General features: G+C 37.3%; 1 protein-coding gene across 1 annotated transcript in view; it reads right to left on the bottom strand.

Annotated features, from left to right (window-relative positions):
- Positions 1-36: 36 nt before the first annotated feature.
- Positions 37-19464, bottom strand: part of LOC127442057 (voltage-dependent L-type calcium channel subunit beta-3-like) — a 33079-nt gene continuing 13651 nt past the window's right edge. The window contains exons 2-13 of the mRNA XM_051699743.1: positions 19110-19187; positions 17386-17508; positions 17095-17234; positions 16914-16975; positions 16623-16645; positions 16385-16465; positions 15948-16006; positions 15737-15846; positions 13655-13806; positions 12529-12624; positions 11564-11737; positions 37-5733 (exon numbers count right to left, since the gene is read on the bottom strand). Of these exons, the coding sequence (XP_051555703.1) occupies positions 5023-5733; positions 11564-11737; positions 12529-12624; positions 13655-13806; positions 15737-15846; positions 15948-16006; positions 16385-16465; positions 16623-16645; positions 16914-16975; positions 17095-17234; positions 17386-17508; positions 19110-19187 (1809 nt within the window). The 3' untranslated portion in view covers positions 37-5022. The remainder of the gene's footprint in view (positions 5734-11563; positions 11738-12528; positions 12625-13654; positions 13807-15736; positions 15847-15947; positions 16007-16384; positions 16466-16622; positions 16646-16913; positions 16976-17094; positions 17235-17385; positions 17509-19109; positions 19188-19464) is intronic.

The following is a 19464-nucleotide window of genomic DNA, read 5'->3' as shown; positions in this document are numbered from 1 at the left end:
CATGAAAAAAGTGTCATCTTTTGGGGTGCAATGCCAAAAAAACAGGATACGCTGAAATAAAGTTAGCTGACATGGCAGTACTGAAGTAGAGGGACAGTGTTGAATGAGAATTTAACTGGTATTTCAGCTTTTAGTTTCAGAAAATATTGTACCCACTTTTAATTCAGTGGCAATTCCAAGCAAGCAAATAATTATTTTGCCCAAAAATCCATTCAAATAGAAGTGTATAAAAAACACATTTTAAAATTGCCTATTTACACTGATTTTATACTTGCATGTGCTGTATACTGAATGTGTACTCGTAAGAAAAAAGTTCTTCTTAGTAAACACTTCAAAGTATAGTTTCGTATTCCCTGACTAATCCAAGGTGAATACACAATGAAAGCTATATTTGGGAAAACAAAACAATGCACAACAAAAATGATAAAACATTATACATTTTAAGTGTGCAGTACTGGTTAAGGAGGACATATCAATAAAGACAATTTACTGTCAGACCAAGTGAATATAGAAATACATCTATATTACAGTGCAGCAGGAGCTGTTATCAGTTTTATCAGTCCATATCTACAAAGGCATTTATGAGGTATGTACAAATGCATAGAAATAATTTCCAAGATATAATGTTGAAAACGAATGCATAGAGTACTCAGGAAACATAACAGTATCAGGGAATGCAAATAAAAAGTCATAGATGTATCAACCATTGAACAGATCTAAAAGGTTTAACTTTTTGTATACTTGTTTACTTTTTTATCAAAACTTACCATGCTGTAGTGATAAAATAACTTTTTAAAAAAATTTTTTTAATATTGTACTTGTTTCTTTCAGGACAAAAGTGTGCCTTTTTACTTGACATGAGATGTATGGCAAGAAAAAAGAACATGTCCAATCAATATACATATTTAGGGGCAGTGGTGGCTCAGTGGTTAAGGCTCTGGGTTACTGATGAGAAGGTTGGGGGTTCAAGCCCCAGCACTGCCAAGATACCACTGTTGAGCCCTTGAGCAAGTCCCTTGACCCTATCTGCTTTAGGGGTGCTGTATCATGGCTGGCCCTGCACTCTGACCCCAGCTTAGCTGGGATATGTGAAAAAAAGAATTGCACTGTATATGTGTGATAATTATAATAAATTAATTATAAAATTATATATATACACTACCAGTCAAAAGTTTTGAAACACTTGACTGAAATGTTTCTCATGATCTTAAAAATATTTTGATCTGAAGGCATATGCTTAAATGTTTGAAATTAGTTTTGTAGACAAAAATATGATTGTACCACCATATTAATTTATTTCATTATAAAACTAAAATGTAATTAAAAAAAAAAAAAAAAAAATTTTTTTTTTTTGAAATTGATGACTTGGACCAAATAATAAAGAAAAGCAGCCAATAAGTGCCCAACATAGATGGGAACTCCTTCAATGCTGTTTAAAAAGCATCCCAGGGTGATACCTCAAGAAGTTGGTTGAGAAAATGTCAAGAGTACTTGTCTGCAAATTCTAGGCAAAGGGTGACTACTTTGAAGATGCTAAAATATAACACAGTTTTGATTTATTTTGGATTTTGTTTAGTCACAACATAATTCCCATAGTTCCATTTATGTTATCCCATAGTTTTGATGACTTTGCTATTATTTTAAATGTTAAAAAAAAAAAAAAAAAAAAAAAAAATACATATATATATATAATAAAGAATGAGTAAGTGTTTCAAAACTTTTGACCAGTATTGTTGAATAGGTCCAGGGTCACAGAATGTGTTGTTATGAGTAGGCCTTGATGCTGAAACCAGAAATAGTCTATATGTAGTTGTTTGGTTAAAAAGGATCACATTTTATATTAATCAAATATGGAACAGAACGAAAGTATTTATTTGCATTAATTTTGCATGAGCAACGAACATTGGTATTTGAGATTTTTATTTCACTACACTTAAGGTTCATCTGCCCTTCTCAACAGATGACTTTGGAGCAAACAATCCTTTAATAATGTATAAAATGTCTTCAGTAAAGTCTGTACAGGCTTCTGCCACTTACAATCCACAAAGCCTGGCCAAATTAAACAGTGTTTAAAGTTTCAATGCTCTTAAAGCTGTACGTAAATAAAATCTCAGGAAAATCATTTGAACCTAGGCTGTTTGTCTAAATGCTAAAAAAACAACCTTCTGATCCTTATGGCTAGAAGCATGAGAATGTTTGAAGCATGAAGGGCCATTCACACCGAATGTGATTTTGCGTAGTAATATTTTTATTATTATTATGATTATTATTGAAATATGTTAGACTGACATCTTTGACCGTTGCGATGCGTCGTGCTGGAGCGCCAAGTTTTTTAGACACCGTATCAAGTTAAAAAGAACTTCAACTTTTAAAGGTGATTTTTAAATAATTATTATTAAATGACATGCAGAAAACGCCCTTATTACCTGTCAGATGTCAATGAAATAGGCGGCATGAAATATCACACCTTTCTGTCTGTAACAGCGGCGAAAAAGTCCTCCATGGTCAGATCATTTGCTTAGCCAATCAGAAGACTTTCTGCCTGTCAATCATTGCGCGCGTTCATATAAGTGCCGGTGGGTGTCCTAAGGGGACCCAGACCCTTTACACATATCCGGGTTTGGAATGCGGGAGTAAACCATAGCAGGTTAAACTTGTGAGACCACAGCAAATATCATTTTTGCTTACCCGTTTGCTTCAACAGTAAAAGAAAAAACAAATCCACCATTACACTTTCACAGCTTTCCTAAAATAAAAAAATAAAAAATAGAGAGCGGTGGATAACACAAGTCAGAAGATGAAAAGAAGCCACATTTTCTGTCTGTATTAGAAACCTCATTGCAGTTGTGGCAACTAATTTTATTTATTCTTTTTATTCCAGGGTAATATAATACAAAGTATAAAGTTATGAATTTACACAAAATTATATGTATATATAAATTGCAAATATAAAAAAGTTTGCCAGATTTACGCTGCTACAAAAGGCAGAAACATGTCATCACAGTCTGTGAAATGGGGTCCATACCACAGTCTCCAAGTGGTCTTTCACATGTAGATTTGCGTGTGTGTGGTTTAGGAGGACATTTTTTAGGTTACAAACTGGTAATTACAATGGTTTCTGAGGACATTTCTAGTGTCCCCATAATTCAAACCGCTTAAAAAACATACTAAACGATGTTTTTTTTTTTTTTGTTGAAAATTTAAAAATGCAGAAATTTTTTTGTGAGGGTTAGGTTTAGGGTTAGGGTTAGGGGATAGAATCTATAGTTTGTACAGTATAAAAAACATTATGTCTATGGAGAGTCATCATAAGAATTGCTGCACCAACATGTGTGTGTGTGTGTGTGTGTGTGTGTGTGTGGGGCACCCCATCCCCAGTCCTGGTGTAACACTTTGTACTAAAACACGATGGGTGAATGACATGAGAATATGGTCAGAGGTGTCATAGAGAATGTTTCAATGACTTTGTGTTGTCTGGAGTTTCATAAGCACAGAGGCATGTCAGTATGTCCATGGCATGAAGCTAGGATGTGTATTTATATATAAAGTACTCTAGTTTTGAAACCTTCCTCCTCTGCTTCAAGCTGCTACGACATCCAATAAAACACTTTAAAATACTCATGATAACTTTTGGCAACTCTATAACCTGTAAATCCCCATTGCTAGCTAATTATACTTTGACATTAAAATCAGTTATCTATATAAAGACCACTAGACTGGAAGTTCCAAGACAAAAATTTCAAGATGGCTGCACGCTTATTTCTCTGGCACATAAGGTGAATGCACTGTGAGTCGCTTGGATAAAAATCTCTGCCAAATGTATAAAATGAACATGTAAAAATAAAAAATGCATCGAGACACCTGCATTCTGATCCATTCATCTAGCTTTCTTTAGCGCAAGAACGCATTCGGTCTGAACAGCCCCTAAGTAGCCTCCTTTCCATGCAGCTAATAGCAGCATAGAATGAATGCAGGGTACACAAAATAATTTTTCTCAAGTAGCTAGCAAAAATAGCCCTTGCAGCTTCCCTGTGGGTAAATGCTAATATCTGTTGTTTCAGTTTTACAATAAATAATTTCTGTAATATTTTCATACCTACTGCTTGTTTAGTAACACAGGTTCCCCATGAATAATCATGAATGATAATCATACCCAAACCAAAAAACTTTATATCACATGTAGTTCATCTTTCCCAGGGCCTTACAGTCCTAGATGTTAAATTGCTGAGGTACTACAGATGAAAAATATTTCCCTAAAAAATTACAATTAAAATGAAGTTAGGTGGGAGCAGAACAATTATGTAGGCTCTATAGAGATGACATAACAAGTTTGCATCAACCTTCGCTCTGTTGTTGCTTTCAAATATCATTCCAGGTCGTGCTTTAAAACCGTCAATGATATCAAACCTGAAGCAACGGCATTGCCGCCATTTGTTGAATTGAGCAAGCCCAGGTGCAAATTATATTTGAGAACCATGGCAGGGGAGAAGATTATGAGTGTTGGTTTGCCAATCAACAGAAGAACATTATCTAACGTATGGCTTCAAAAGACTATAGTGCACCAGTCATGAGGATTACTGTTTATGGAGCTTTTTGTCTTTTTTTGGACATTTAAAATTGCTATTCACTTTCATTGTATGGAGAAGACCTGCTCATATACTGTACACTGCATAAGATATCTTTTTGTGTTTCACAAAGGAAATAAAGGAAAGAAAATAGTGCTGGGTTGGAATAACATGGGGTGAGTAAATTTTCGTTTTTGGGTGAACAATTCCTCTAACAACAATGGTAATAGCCAGTGAAGTAACAAGTGTAAGGAACACAAAATTATATGAATGAAAGACTCAACATCAACAGAGAGATAAAGGAAGGTTAGTTGTCAACCAAAGGAGACAATAATTCAGCAGTATGAACAGACAGACAGGACACAACAGATCAAGAAAGAGAAACCGTGTTGTCCTGAGTACACAGTAGCCAGCATTTCACATAGCAGCATTAAAAACAATGCAAATCCAGACCATCTCAGTGATGAATGTACATATCTTCAGTCCATTTCTCTGTCTCCACACGCCTGTCCCTCTCTCTGTCTCTGTCCCGCTCCTGTCCCTGGTAGTGGTATTGATTGTGACGAGGGTGACTGTAATGATGTTCTTCGTGCGAGCGCAGCTGGCCCTTGTGTCTCTGTTGCCTGTTACGCTCATTGTGCTCCAGCTCATAGTCCTGCTGTCCATGGTGGGAATAATCCATTGCATCGTCTGTAGTCCCACGCCAGTGTTGATGATGACGATGGCGATGGTTGTGATGGTGGTGGTTATGGTCTCTGTGAGTTGTAGTCCTGTTTTGGTAGACCTCGGTTTGGTCCAGATCGTCCTCGTCCAGGAGCACATGCCTGCTCTGGGGCTCCGTGTACAAAGAGTCTTTAGTGGGCAGCAGCTCCGTGACAACGGGATGCTGGTGGTGCACTTGGTGGTGCTGGTGTTTGTTGTGGTACTCATTTCGGTTGGTGCTGGACCGATGGTGATGATGATGATGGTGGTGATGGCTGTGTCTCTTTGGCTCACTACGAAGTAGTCTCTCCTCCTCCTCTGCCTCCTCCTGCACTTCCTCCTCTTCCTCCTCTGCCTCCTCCTCCTCCTTCTCTCTCATCTCCTGGGCCTGGGGCAGATGCTCCTGCTGGTGCTCCTGTGATCCTTTCCTCTTGGTGGCAGCCATCTTCTTGGTTTTCTGCTCGTCCTATATAGAGGAAGATGGAAGAATGATGTTTTGAGATGTAACACTCTAGAATGTTTTTTTTTTATTATTCTTTCTCTGTTTCTCTTATCCTGTCTCCCTCTATGGACTTTCCTTATTAAAAAAATTAAAATAAAATAAAAATAAAACAATATAAAGCCAATCAAGGCAAATAAAGGTAGCTGTTGAATTATTTATTTAATTTTCATTTCCAAAAAGAAAAAGATTGAAAAAAATAACACCTAACACAAACATTATGCTTGTGCAAATGAGTACTAAAAGCTACTTGCTTGCCACACCTGCCATTCACCTCCTAACCTCATTCTCATTTACAAGTGATATAGCAAGGACTTAGGAGATAATAAAAATAAATAAAAGTTATTCACAAATATTTAATATGTTTCAAGTCAAATAAGTCAAAAATCAAAAGCCATAATATATATATATACAGGTGCATCTCAATAAATTAGAATGTCGTGGAAAAGTTCATTTATTTCAGTAATTCAACTCAAATTGTGAAACTTGTGTATTAAATAAATTCAGTGCACACAGACTGAAGTAGTTTAAGTCTTTGGTTCTTTTAATTGTGATGATTTTGGCTCACATTTAACAAAAACCCACCAATTCACTATCTCAACAAATTAGAATATGGTGACATGCCAATCAGCTAATCAACTCAAAACACCTGGAAACGTTTCCTGAGCCTTCAAAATGGTCTCTCAGTTTGGTTCACTAGGCTACACAATCATGGGGAAGACTGCTGATCTGACAGTTGTCCAGAAGACAATCATTGACACCCTTCACAAGGAGGGTAAGCCACAAACATTCATTGCCAAAGAAGCTGGCTGTTCACAGAGTGCTGTATCCAAGCATGTTAACAGAAAGTTTAGTGGAAGGAAAAAGTGTGGAAGAAAAAGATGCACAACCAACCGAGAGAACCGCAGCCTTATGAGGATTGTCAAGCAAAATCGATTCAAGAATTTGGGTAAACTTCACAAGGAATGGACTGAGGCTGGGGTCAAGGCATCAAGAGCCACCACACACAGACGTGTCAAGGAATTTGGCTACAGTTGTCGTATTCCTCTTGTTAAGCCACTCCTGAACCACAGACAACGTCAGAGGCGTCTTACCTGGGCTAAGGAGAAGAAGAACTGGACTGTTGCCCAGTGGTCCAAAGTCCTCTTTTCAGATGAGAGCAAGTTTTGTATTTCATTTGGAAACCAAGGTCCTAGAGTCTGGAGGAAGGGTGGAGAAGCTCATAGCCCAAGTTGCTTGAAGTCCAGTGTTAAGTTTCCACAGTCTGTGATGATTTGGGGTGCAATGTAATCTGCTGGTGTTGGTCCATTGTGTTTTTTGAAAACCAAAGTCACTGCACCCGTTTACCAAGACATTTTGGAGCACTTCATGCTTCCTTCTGCTGACCAGCTTTTTAAAGATGCTGATTTCATTTTCCAGCAGGATTTGGCACCTGCCCACACTGCCAAAAGCACCAAAAGTTGGTTAAATGACCATGGTGTTGGTGTGCTTGACTGGCCAGCAAACTCACCAGAACTGAACCTCATAGAGAATCTATGGGGTATGTCAAGAGGAAAATGAGAAACAAGAGACCAAAAAATGCAGATGAGCTGAAGGCCACTGTCAAAGAAACCCTGGCTTCCATACCACCTCAGCAGTGCCACAAACTGATCACCTCCATGCCACGCCAAATTGAGGCAGTAATTAAAGCAAAAGGAGCCCCTACCAAGTATTGAGTACATATACAGTAAATTAACATACTTTCCAGAAGGCCAACAATTCACTAAAAATGTTTTTTTTTATTGGTCTTATGATGTATTCTAATTTTTTGAGATAGTGAATTGGTGGGTTTTTGTTAAATGTGAGCCAAAATCATCACAATTAAAAGAACCAAAGACTTAAACTACTTCAGTCTGTGTGCATTGAATTTATTTAATACACGAGTTTCACAATTTGAGTTGAATTATTGAAATAAATGAACTTTTCCATGACATTCTAATTTATTGAGATGCACCTGTATATATATATACATATATATATGTATATATATATAAAGCTACAGTATATCCATAAATCATCAATAAAACAATACACATCATAATTCATAATCAATTAACGCATAACAAATGCATTTAAACTTAAAATGTCTCCAAAATTTTTTTTTATTTCTTTAGAGATGCTTCTCTAAATTGTCGGTTGCAGTAATTGCTCATGTAGAACTAAATAAATAACCAGTAAAAAATCACTGATTGTTATGCCGAGTTTACACTACACAGTGTAGGCCCGATTTTCACTCTCTGACAGTTTTGTGGAGATCGCCGACAAAAGCCCGAAATCATAGGCAAATCAGAGCTCGCTCCTGTGAGCAATGAACGCAATGTATGAATTATCAAAGACACAATCTGAGAGAAGCGCCGACGCATCGCCGATGTCAGCGAGATATCTAGCATGTTAAATATCTGGACCTGTCTGCGATTCCAAATCGCGCAAAGTGAAATGTGTTTTGACTGAATACAACTGCAGCGTTGACCTACAGCCAATGAGAGAGCAAGAAACGGGGCATGGGAAGTTTCAGTGGGAGGAGTCCTGATGTATCTGCAACAGAACATCAACTAGCATGGCTGCGGTATCAAGAAAGTCTCATTGGACCGAAGAAATGGAGGAAAAATTTGTGGAACATTGGCAGGAGCACCAGTGCCTATTTGATGTTTCCTCTGAACTGTACCACAGTTGGTGGAGAAAGAGAAGAGTTGGAGAGAAATTGCAATTCTCTTGGACAGTTAGGTAAGCAAATAGGTAGATTTTTCAGCAGGAGGTACTTTTTCATATTGTAACCAATAAAATATATGATGCCTTTACACATTATGTAAAGGTGATAAAAAACATACACATCATATTCTGAAATGCATAACATATGATCATACATTTGTTTTCGTGTCTTGTATCACTTCTCGTGTGTACTCTGTTGTGAAACGTAATTTGGAGTCCAGGCAGAGTCGTCGGGGATTCGTCAATAGTGAAATGTTTTGTAATGTGTTCACCCCTTTCGCCGATTCCTCGTGTAATTTCAAAACCCCACGACTTCCATGACAAGACAGACAGTTGTGTAATATGAACGGTACTACAATCCGACATCTTTGAAAGTCGTGTAGTGTGTAGGAGGCATAAAGTGTTAAGAAAAGACACTAAACTACAAAAGTAGCACTACCACCCTATTATAAATTTTACTCACACCTAATAGTCCTAATACTATGGATTACAAAGCACTAGTATGTACTGACACTACAGACATTTTGCCTCACCAAAATTTTTACCTCAAGTCTTCTTTAAACATCCAAGAGAGTTTAGTAAGAGGTGGGGAGGAAATAAAAAATGCAACAGAATGAGTCACCACAAAAGAAAGTTTTTAGCGCATTATGGAACGTGTAGATGTTCAAAACTTAAAGGCAGTAGATAATTAGAATTTACAGTGCATCCGGAAAGTATTCACAGCGCATCACTTTTTCACAATTCTACAAACAATACCCCATAATGACAACGTGAAAGAAGTTTGTTTGAAATCTTTGCAAATTTATTAAAAATAAAAAACGAAAAAAATCACATGTACATAAGTATTCACAGCCTAGCTCAGTACTTTGCAGCCTCATGTCTTTTTGAGTATGATGCTACAAGCTTGGCACACCTATTTTTGGGCAGTTTCTCCCATTCTTCTTTGCAGGACCTCTCAAGCTCCATCAGGTTGGATGGGGAGCGTCGGTGCACAGCCATTTTCGGATCTCTCCAGAGATGTTCAATCGGGTTCAAGTCTGGGCTCTGGCTGGGCCACTCAAGGACATTCACAGAGTTGTCCCGGGGCCACTCCTTTGTTATCTTGGCTGTGTGCTTAGGGTCGTTGTCCTGTTGGAAGATGAACCTTCGCCCCAGTCTGAGGTCTAGAGCGGTCTGGAGCAGGTTTTCATCAAGGATGTCTCTGTACATTGCTGCATTCATCTTTCCCTCGATCCTGACAAGTCTCCCAGTTCCTGCCGCTGAAAAACATCCCCACAGCATGATGCTGCCACCACCATGCTTCACTGAAACAATGTCATGTTTCCTCCAGACATGACGCTTGCCATTCAGGCCAAAGAGTTCAGTCTTTGTTTCTCATGGTCTGAGAGTCCTTCAGGTGCCTTTTGGCAAACTCCAGGCGGGCTGTCATGTGCCTTTTACAGAGGAGTGTCTTCCATCTGGCCACTCTACCATACAGGCCTGATTGGTGGAGTGCTGCAGAGATGGTTGTTCTTCTGGAAGGTTCTCCTCTCTCCACAGAGAAATGCTGGAGCTCTGTCAGAGTGACCATCGGGTTCTTGGTCACCTCCCTGACTAAGGCCCTTCTCCTCCGATCGCTCAGTTTGGCCAGGCGGCCAGCTCTAGGAAGAGTCCTGGTGGTTCCAAACTTCTTCCATTTACGGATGATGGAGGCCACTGTGCTCATTGGGACCTTCAATGATGCAGAAATTTTTCTGTACCCTTCCCCAGATCTGTGCCTCGATACAATCCTGTCTCAGAGGTCTACAGACAATTCCTTGGACTTCATGGCTTGGTTTGTGCTCTGACATGCACTGTTAACTGTGGGACCTTATATAGACAGGTGTGCGCCTTTCCAAATCGTGTCCAATCAACTGAATTTACCACAGGTGGACTCCAGTCAAGTTGTAGAAACATCTCAAGGATGATCAGTGGAAACAGGATGTACCTATGCTCAATTTTGAGTGTCATGGCAAAGGCTGTGAATACTTATGTACATGTGATTTTTTTCATTTTTTATTTTTAATAAATCTGCAAAGATTTCAAACAAACTTCTTTCACATTGTCATTATGGGGTATTGTTTGTAGAATTTTGAGGAAAATAACGAATTTAATCCATTTTGGAATAAGGCTGTATCATAACAAAATGTGGAAAAAGTGAAGCGCTGTGAGTACTTTCCGGATGCACTGTATGAGCTTAGGTTGACCTGTTTAGTTGATTGTCAAGACATAGACACAAGGGGGCTGAATTTTCAAGAATTATCTTGTTAATTCTGTATATGATAACCACACTGCAAAAAATAAAATAAAAGTACATAGAAAACTAAATTATAGCAAAAAACATATACTATATATATGATTTTTTGAAGCCGCCATGAGTTAAAAAATTTTTTTTTTTTTATTCAATAGGGATTCAAAACTTCCACATTTCGTGAAGTGATGTTTACCACAGACCTTATTTTTCAAGTTCAAATACACCATTATAAAAACCCATTGGAAAATCCAGAGGGAACCCATGGCGAATTCTCTTCCAGGTTTTTGGACTACAAGCTGAACAGCTCTATAGTGTAAGATATTAAGACCTGTTTTGCATTGTTTATTTTTCTTACCCCCTTGGCAAATAGTTTTTTCTTGTTTTAAGATATATTTAGATGTACAGTACATGTACACTTAAAACCAGAAAAAAAATATTTGCTATTTGGGAATGAAAAATAATTCAAGATACTGTATATTCTTGGAGAAAGAAAAATGTTTTAAGATATTCTGACTAAGAAACACAAATTACAAAATTAATGATCAATTAAATAATTTTTTGCAGTGCATTATTCAGGACTAAACAGAAAAGTCTTCTACTAGAATCAGTGTGCATAAAACTGAAGAACAGGAGATATATACAGGAAATACAAGTTTTTTATGCAAACAAATGGAAAACCCGTCTCAGTTCCGAAATTGTTTTGGGTAGCTTTACAACAGCTTTCTCACAGTACTTTTGCTCCTGCTAAAATACATTTGTTTCTGTCAGAGTACATACCTTAGCAGGTGTGGGGCTTGTGGGGAGTGTGTTTTCTGCCAGTTTCTCCAGCATGGGATTGGAAGGCTCCATTTCAGGAGGGTGAGTGGCTCTCCAGTAGGCCTCCAGGTAATCAGCGATGTGCTCACAGGCATCTGTGAGCTGGTTCTCATCCAAGATGACATCAAAGAGCTCCTGTGATAAAGAGAGATGGTGACTTCATAACAAGGGTAAGTATACTGCAAGTGACTATGGAACAAACCCTAAAGGCCCATACCACAAAGTAATGCTGGGAGGCTAATCTATGTCCATGACTGCCTGGGGTGTACCTTAAGGTGCCTTGCAACATGGTAAAGCTTAAAAATAACAGTCTCTTGATAATCAGATCAAGGCAGTTTCTGATTAGTCCCTACAGCTGAACTTGGATTAGAAATAAGGGCAGTTTCCAAAGGATGACCTTAAAGAGGTAAAGCATAACAGCATGAAAACTTGGGTGTTCATACTGATTTTCTAAATACTCTTAAGTACAAATTATCAGAGGTTATATACCAAAGACAGAGTAACAGAATGTTTTGTGTTGAGAAATCCAGACTAATGAACTAATTTTAAAGAAAAAGTTCACTCAAAAATGAAAATTCCAAGTTTTTCCAACCACATTTTTTTCCCCCATGTGAAACACAAAATGAGATGCTAGATTTCAGTCTGTTCCTTAAAAAGCTATTGAATGGCTTCAGCAGACTTGGAATATAGTGCAAAAGAGTACTGACATCTTCTATGGTACTATTATGGTGCTTTTTTGTCCTTTTTCGAGCTTGGCCATATAAATCACCATCCACTTGTACGTAAAACAATAGTTCGGGTATTCTATCTTTCATGATCTCCATTCACATCAGGAAGAAAATAATTTAGAATTGAAGTGTCATGAGAAAGAGTACATAATAAAACAAATTTTTGTTTTTAAGCAAGTTTCTATGGATGACGCTTACATTAGGACACTGGGCCAGTTTGTCTGCAGCCACCATCTGAACATTCAAATGTTTAGTCTGAGACTTGCCCCTGGTCTTAATCAATCTTGTGAGGACCTGAACAGCGGGTGAAAAGAGGAAGGAAAATGGACAGGAAGGATGAGTGGGTGGAATAGGGAGTGAAAGAACACTGGGCGTTAGATCATGTTGGGTCACAAGAGAAAGGTTAATGTTTTTGTGCAAAAAAAGTCTTCTCTGTAAACTAAGCAGTTTATAATTTTTTATGTGAAAGCAATAGCTGTGCTTTAAATTGTTTTTGGGCAGTAAATAAAACTGTTCTTCCTGTAGTCTAGCAGTGATAGACCGATTGACAGATTAAAAGGCTAATACACAAAAATATACACTCACTGAGGACTTTATTAGGAATACCTGTACACCTACTTATTCATGCTATTATCTAATCAGCCAATCATGTGGCAGCAGTGCAATGTATAAAATCATGTCGATACAGGTCAGGAGCTTCAGTTTATGTTAACATCAACCATCAGAATGGGGGGGGGGGGGGGAAATCTGATCTCAGTAATTTCGACCATGGCATGATTGTTGGTGCCAGATGGGCCGGTTTGAGTATTTCTGTAACTGCTGATCTCCTGGGATTTTCACGCACAACAGTCCCTAAAGTTTACTCCGAATGGTGCCAAAAACAAAAAACATCCAGTGAGTGGCAGTTCTGTGGATGGAAATGCCTTGTTGATGAGAGAGGTCAACAGAGAATGGCCAGACTGGTTCGAGCTGACAGAAAGGCTACGGTAACTCAGATAACCGCTCTGTACAATTGTGGTGAGAAGAATAGCATCTCAGAATGCACAACTTGTCAAACCTTGAGGCAGATGGGCTACAACAGCAGAAGACCAAGTCGGGCACTTTATTAGGACCATAGTGTTTCTAATAAAGTGCTAAGTGAGTGTATTTTCAGTCTTTAGAAAAGAGACAAGTTAATCAAATAAGTTATAACATATCAAGATATCTGGATATTGCTATACTGACAGAATAATCTTGTGTTTGCCTTCTAGTGGTAACTCCTATTCATGACATTATCCTATCCTACTTGACCAACTTTCCAAGCTCTGTAAAAAGGCATTTCAACCTTAGGTGATGAAATCTTGACATAAACCAGGATTGGGGCCAATGAGGTCTTGCTAAGCTGGAGAGGGTGGTTAATGGTGTCTGCATCCAGAACCACGAGCTGTAGACTGCGGGCTAACTCAAAAATCCTCTCTACTTCTCCTTGAATTTGGGCTGTAGGGACAGAGAGAAAATGAGGCAAGCCCTAAAATTCTTTCATATGACATCTTCCAAATATTATTTTATCAAAGTATGAATCTATTAAAGTGCAGCCCAAAGCATATAAGTGTAATGTGAAGCTTTTAAAGGAATATTCCTGGTTCAATACAAGTTAAGATCAGTCGACAGTATTTGTGGCATAATGTTGATTACCACAAAAATTATTTTAACTACTCCCACCTTTTCTTTAAAAAAAGCAATGATCGAGGTTACAGTGAGGTACTTACAATGGAAGTGAATAGGGCAAATTTAAGGCAGGGTTTAAAGGCAGACATTTGAAGCTTATAATTTTATAAAAGCACTTACAATAATTCTTCTGTTAAAACTCGTGTCTTATTTGAGCTGTGAAGTTGTTTAAATGGTAATTTTTACAATTGTCATTTTAGGGTTTTAGGATTTGTTGACATTACATCGTCATGGCAACAAAGTTGTAAAATTGGCAATAACTTTACAAAGAAAATATTTGTAAGTGATTTTATCACCCTAAAATTGTGTTAACATGTATATTGTTTATGTCTTGTGGCTATACTTTTGAAACAGTGAGAATTTAAAAACAATTAATGGATTGGCCCTCATTCACTTCCACTGTAAATACCTTTATTATTATTATTATTATTTTTGTAGTAATCAACATTATGCCACAAATACTGTCAATCGAGCTTAACTTGTATTGAACACGGAATATTCCTTTAATGTCCATTTTTCTGCTAAAATCAAAAGTAAGAAGAATATCTAGAGGATTAAAAGTAAGAATATCAGAAAAGCCTTTCCTTAATTTTATTTAGTTTCAGAAGCGAAGCTAAGGTCATGCAATGTGTCACTGAAAATAGAGATGGAAAAAAAAATGCTGATGGCACAGTTCCTCATCCACAGGAAAGAACAGAACAATGAAGGTTTAAAGCTTGCTCTTTGCTCCAAAGTGAGCAAAGTTTAACGACCCCCCCCCCCCCCCCACCCACACCCCCAACAAAAACACACAAAAAAACAGGACAACTATGTGCAAAAATCAGCTTGCGCTGTATTGCAAACCAGACTGGTCTTTCACAACTAACTAGTTACAAAAACATTACATACTTTGGCTTGTATTTTTTTGACCAAAATAATTATACATGAGTCATGACTTATGGCAGATTTAGTGGTTATGATGTCTATCACAAGCCAAAGCTTTTAGAAGTAGTAACCTTCATTAAAAGTAGTTTTCACTAATAGGTAGAGTAGCTCTGATGACACCAACAGGAATGAGTTGGGCAACATAGACAGGCTACTGCTGAGTAATACATACCAGCGGCATCTGAGGTAAGAGAGCAATGTGAGGGACAAAGTGGAAAGAACCAATCAGATCCCCTTAAGAAAGTTACACAACTCAGATCCACACTTGATGAGAAAACACAATCACTAATGTTAAACAACTACCCAATTAAAATGAATACAACTTTTTTGTGTGTTGTGACATTTGTTAGTAATTTGAAAACAGTTTCTCTTTATTTTGAACAGTATTAAGCTCAGATTCACTTTACTTTTTTTTTAATTTGCAGTCTTAATTTGCTCTTAATTAATAATCGTTTCACATGAGCTAAAGTATAAGTAAAAGTCTGGGTTCAATGATCAATCAATTCTTTCAATACTCTGATTTACGTAGTCACTGATTCAGCATTAAATTGCAATTGATTATTTAAAGCTGAGGTGTGTAATTTTTCAAGGTTAAAATACTTTCTCATATCCCAGGTTAATATACAGACACAACTTTGGTAAGCCACTTATAGGCACAGGAATCACACACTTCAACTTTAATATCTCAAGCTGATACATTTAGAATATATCATGTGATTAGTTTGTAATGAAAGATAAAGGTAGACAAAAAGAGAAAAGTGCAAGTAGTGATTACCTAAGCTGGAGCGGGTGTTGGAGCGATCCATTATGGCGTGCTTGCTGGGGTTGTTCAGGATAGACCGTTTGGCAAGTGCAATATCTGCCGTCACCCGGGTTATAGTTATTCTAATAATTAATTTTATATATTAGAAATGCCACAGTAATCTATATGACTACACATTATTTAATCATGATCCATTAATTCTGTATTCATATGGACATCATACCTTCCTTCAAATCTGTGTTTTAAAAAATCAAAGAGAGCTTTTTGCATCATGTCTGTAACCTGCAAAATAAAAAAGAGGGAAAACCCCTATGCAATTAAGTAACAAGCCAATAATAAAGACTTCAAAGACTAAAGTGTCATTTAAGTAATGTACAGTAGGGGGCAGTAAATATTTCTACTATATATGTGTGGCATTTTTGGACATAATCCACAGGTTCTGTTATAAGATGCATTATGTACACATTAAACACAAATCTTAAACTTAAATATTTACTAAGAAACATATTTTTCTGTTTTTGTTTTAATAGTAAAATCTAATTTGCCTGCTGAGCTACTGGATTTTTGAAGCTGTAATGTTGGAAAAAAGCAGAGACTTTAAACTGTCTGTGAACGGATGACCACGGCACACATTAAGACACTGTGTGAATGACCCCTCACCTCATAGCCCTTGAGTGAAGGCCCCATGAGCACCACAGGACGCATGGAAGGCACAACATCATATGCAGCCAGTTGCTCTCCCTAAAATAATCAAAAATATCTTGGTGCAGATATTCTTAATAATAAAGATGTGTAAATAGTTTGTGTAAATATGCATATACCGAGTATAATATAATACAATACAATACAATACAATACAATACAATAATATGAGTATGTATGGGGAGGGGGTGCATACCGATTTCTTCTTCACTTGCTGAACTGAAGTTTAAGATAAAAATAAAAAAAATAGAAATTGTTTTGCATGCAAGCATGTAAAAGGATAACACTGTGTATGTTCTACCTTTATTCAAATTAAAAGCACTGATAAAAATCTGTTTTGTCCAGGTTAATAGAGATAATAACAATTTCTGAATAATTTTTATGAGAAACTCATTAAAATGCGAATGTAGTAACGAACAGCTCTCTTAATTAAGCTATTTGTCCTAATTTACATTAAAAACATAATCATTCATGTAATATCACACACCTGTTTGTGGTGGAGCCACTTTCTTTGCATTCATATCATCTTTGGCAGAACTTGCCGCTTTACTAGAACAAGAAAAACATAATTTTCAACATTATGAATGTTGCAGCAATTAACTTTTCCCCAAGAGAACCAAAACATACAACATAAAAAAACAACACTGTAAAATAAACAAGTTCTTTACTTGGCTAGTGCTTTGGCGGCCTTCCTGGCCTGCACCTCTCTCCTGATCAGAATGGTCTCCAGGTTCACTGGGCTGGGGATAAAACCAACCTCTCCCCCATCCTTTACAGGCCGCCCAATCCACCAGTCATTATTAAATTTCTGCACAATAAAAGCAGTAACACTATGTGGCTTAAAAACAACTTCACTGACTATCCTTGACTAACTAATTTGACTTACCTAAGTGTAATGATTGTACTGATGATTAGCTGGGCTACTACATTGTTGGAAAGCCTTTGGCTCTCTCTCTCACCTCTTTGATATGTAGGAAGTCTTTAGCCTCAAAGGAAACTCCATGCCCTGGTATAGGGATGTTGTCGTCATCTGCAGGAGTGTAGGTGAAGTTTGTGCGTACAGCGAAAGCAACAGGCTTATACTGCATAAATGAAAAAACATTATGAAAAAAATAAATATATATATATATATAGTGTATGCAATACATGGATATTTACTACATCTTTAGTTAACCTATTTTACAGTAAAGGAAAATTTAAATATTTCAGTGTTATATGTGCCATGTTACTGTGTATATAAAAAAATTTTAGTAGGACATTTTTTTTTTGTATTATTTACATTATATATAAGGTCCTGACATTGATGGTAAAGTTAAAAATATATAAAAGTCCTGACATTGCTAGTAAAGTTAAAATATGGCAATTTCTCTTAATCAAGCGTGAGCATGTCTATGTGTCTTTTCATGTGTTATCATAAACTCATTAAATCAGGGATATGCTCTGCTGTGTTGTTTACAGAAGAGATCACTCCACTACGTAATGCCAGAGCCATCAAAGTCACAAATGGTCCCAAGCTTTCTCAAGAAAATGAATCAAAACATTATGATCTGATAAAACAGTACATAATGTATTATATGTGACAAATGTAATCTTTGAGAGCAGATACTTTTGCATTGCTAACAGCGTGTTTCAGGTGAGAATATTGTAGCTAGAGGTATAAATGAAATATTAATGTATAATTTATGGGTCAGAATCTATATATCTGTATTGTGGCAGTTTGTATGATTGAGTCTATTTGAATGGGAGCAGATATGGATGAAGGGATGCTGAGACAGAAACACTGCTGAGTTTAGCATGTGAGCAATAACACATGTACTGCATTACCCCAGGCAAGTTACCAATAATAGCTTTTATTCATTTACCTTCAAACCAATTGGTAAGCATGAATTAATTATTGAAAAGCTCAATATCAGCCTAGTGAAGGGTAATACAGTCTTATGGCAACTACATGAATCTTGAGGATAGTGCAGGTTTGGATATGTATAATGAGACTGAGTGAGACACAATGATTATTGCTCACACTAAGAATTAGGGATTTGAACAAACCCCTGAGTATTTAACTTTGGCTTGTAACTTGTACTGAACTGCTTGTGCATATGGACTTGAATGATACTTTAAATCACGGGGCATACTGAGAAGAGGTGTGCTATATTTCTCTATGTAATCAGCCTTTACATTTTTGTCTAACCGACTATAAAATGGTGATAAAATTACCTAGACTCACATTGAAGGAGGGATCTAAGCCAAATCTAAAGACACAAATATCATAGACCCTTGGAAGTGGGCTCTTTTGTCCTCGGCCAGTAAGCAACCACAGAGCAACCACCTGGCAATGCCCCAGCAAACACTCAGAACACTACCTGGCAACTACCTACAACACCCTAGAGTTGCAGCGCAAGTTTAGCACAGACACACACCTCACTTTTTCTTCAGAAAATGTAAAACTCTAGTTGTTGCTATTGCTTCTCAGTCAAATGTAGGGCAAAGCTTTTGTAGAGTTCAAGATTTAATACTCATGTGATCTTTTCAGCCAGGACATTTAGTAATTAGCTAACTTGTCACTTTGACAGAGGAAAAATAACCCTACAACATTTATGGTGACATCTAAGGCCTTGATATATTTTAGTCCTTGTGGCCAACCATGTCATAGGCAGGTGGAAATGGGGTTGGAGTTGCAATCTACCTTAGCCTTCTCCAGCTGGACTTGGGCATTCTTCTCCTTCTCCTCAGTGGCCCCTGTGTCTTGACGGTCCGTCGAACCCTGCAACAGTTCAACACAAGAGAACTGGCATTATTACATCACCTAGACTCACTCTTTTTCACAAGAACTGTCTCTCCATGCTGTCTCAAGCTCATTAGAGTCACAGACTCACTGTATTGAATCTAGACAACAAGCACTTAACTGTGCTCATAGTGTCAAAACTAACACTCAAGAAAATGTGAGATGAATCAAAATGTGTTGAAAACATGCTTTCAATTACTAAATTAATTCTTGAACTTAGTGTGCAGATTATTTTTGGTTTTGACTTATCCAACAT

This window comes from Myxocyprinus asiaticus, chromosome 6 (assembly GCF_019703515.2).
Source record: "Myxocyprinus asiaticus isolate MX2 ecotype Aquarium Trade chromosome 6, UBuf_Myxa_2, whole genome shotgun sequence".
Lineage (NCBI taxonomy): Eukaryota > Metazoa > Chordata > Actinopteri > Cypriniformes > Catostomidae > Myxocyprinus > Myxocyprinus asiaticus.
Note: the sequence above shows the minus strand (reverse complement) of the source record. Positions and strands in the feature narration are given on the sequence as shown.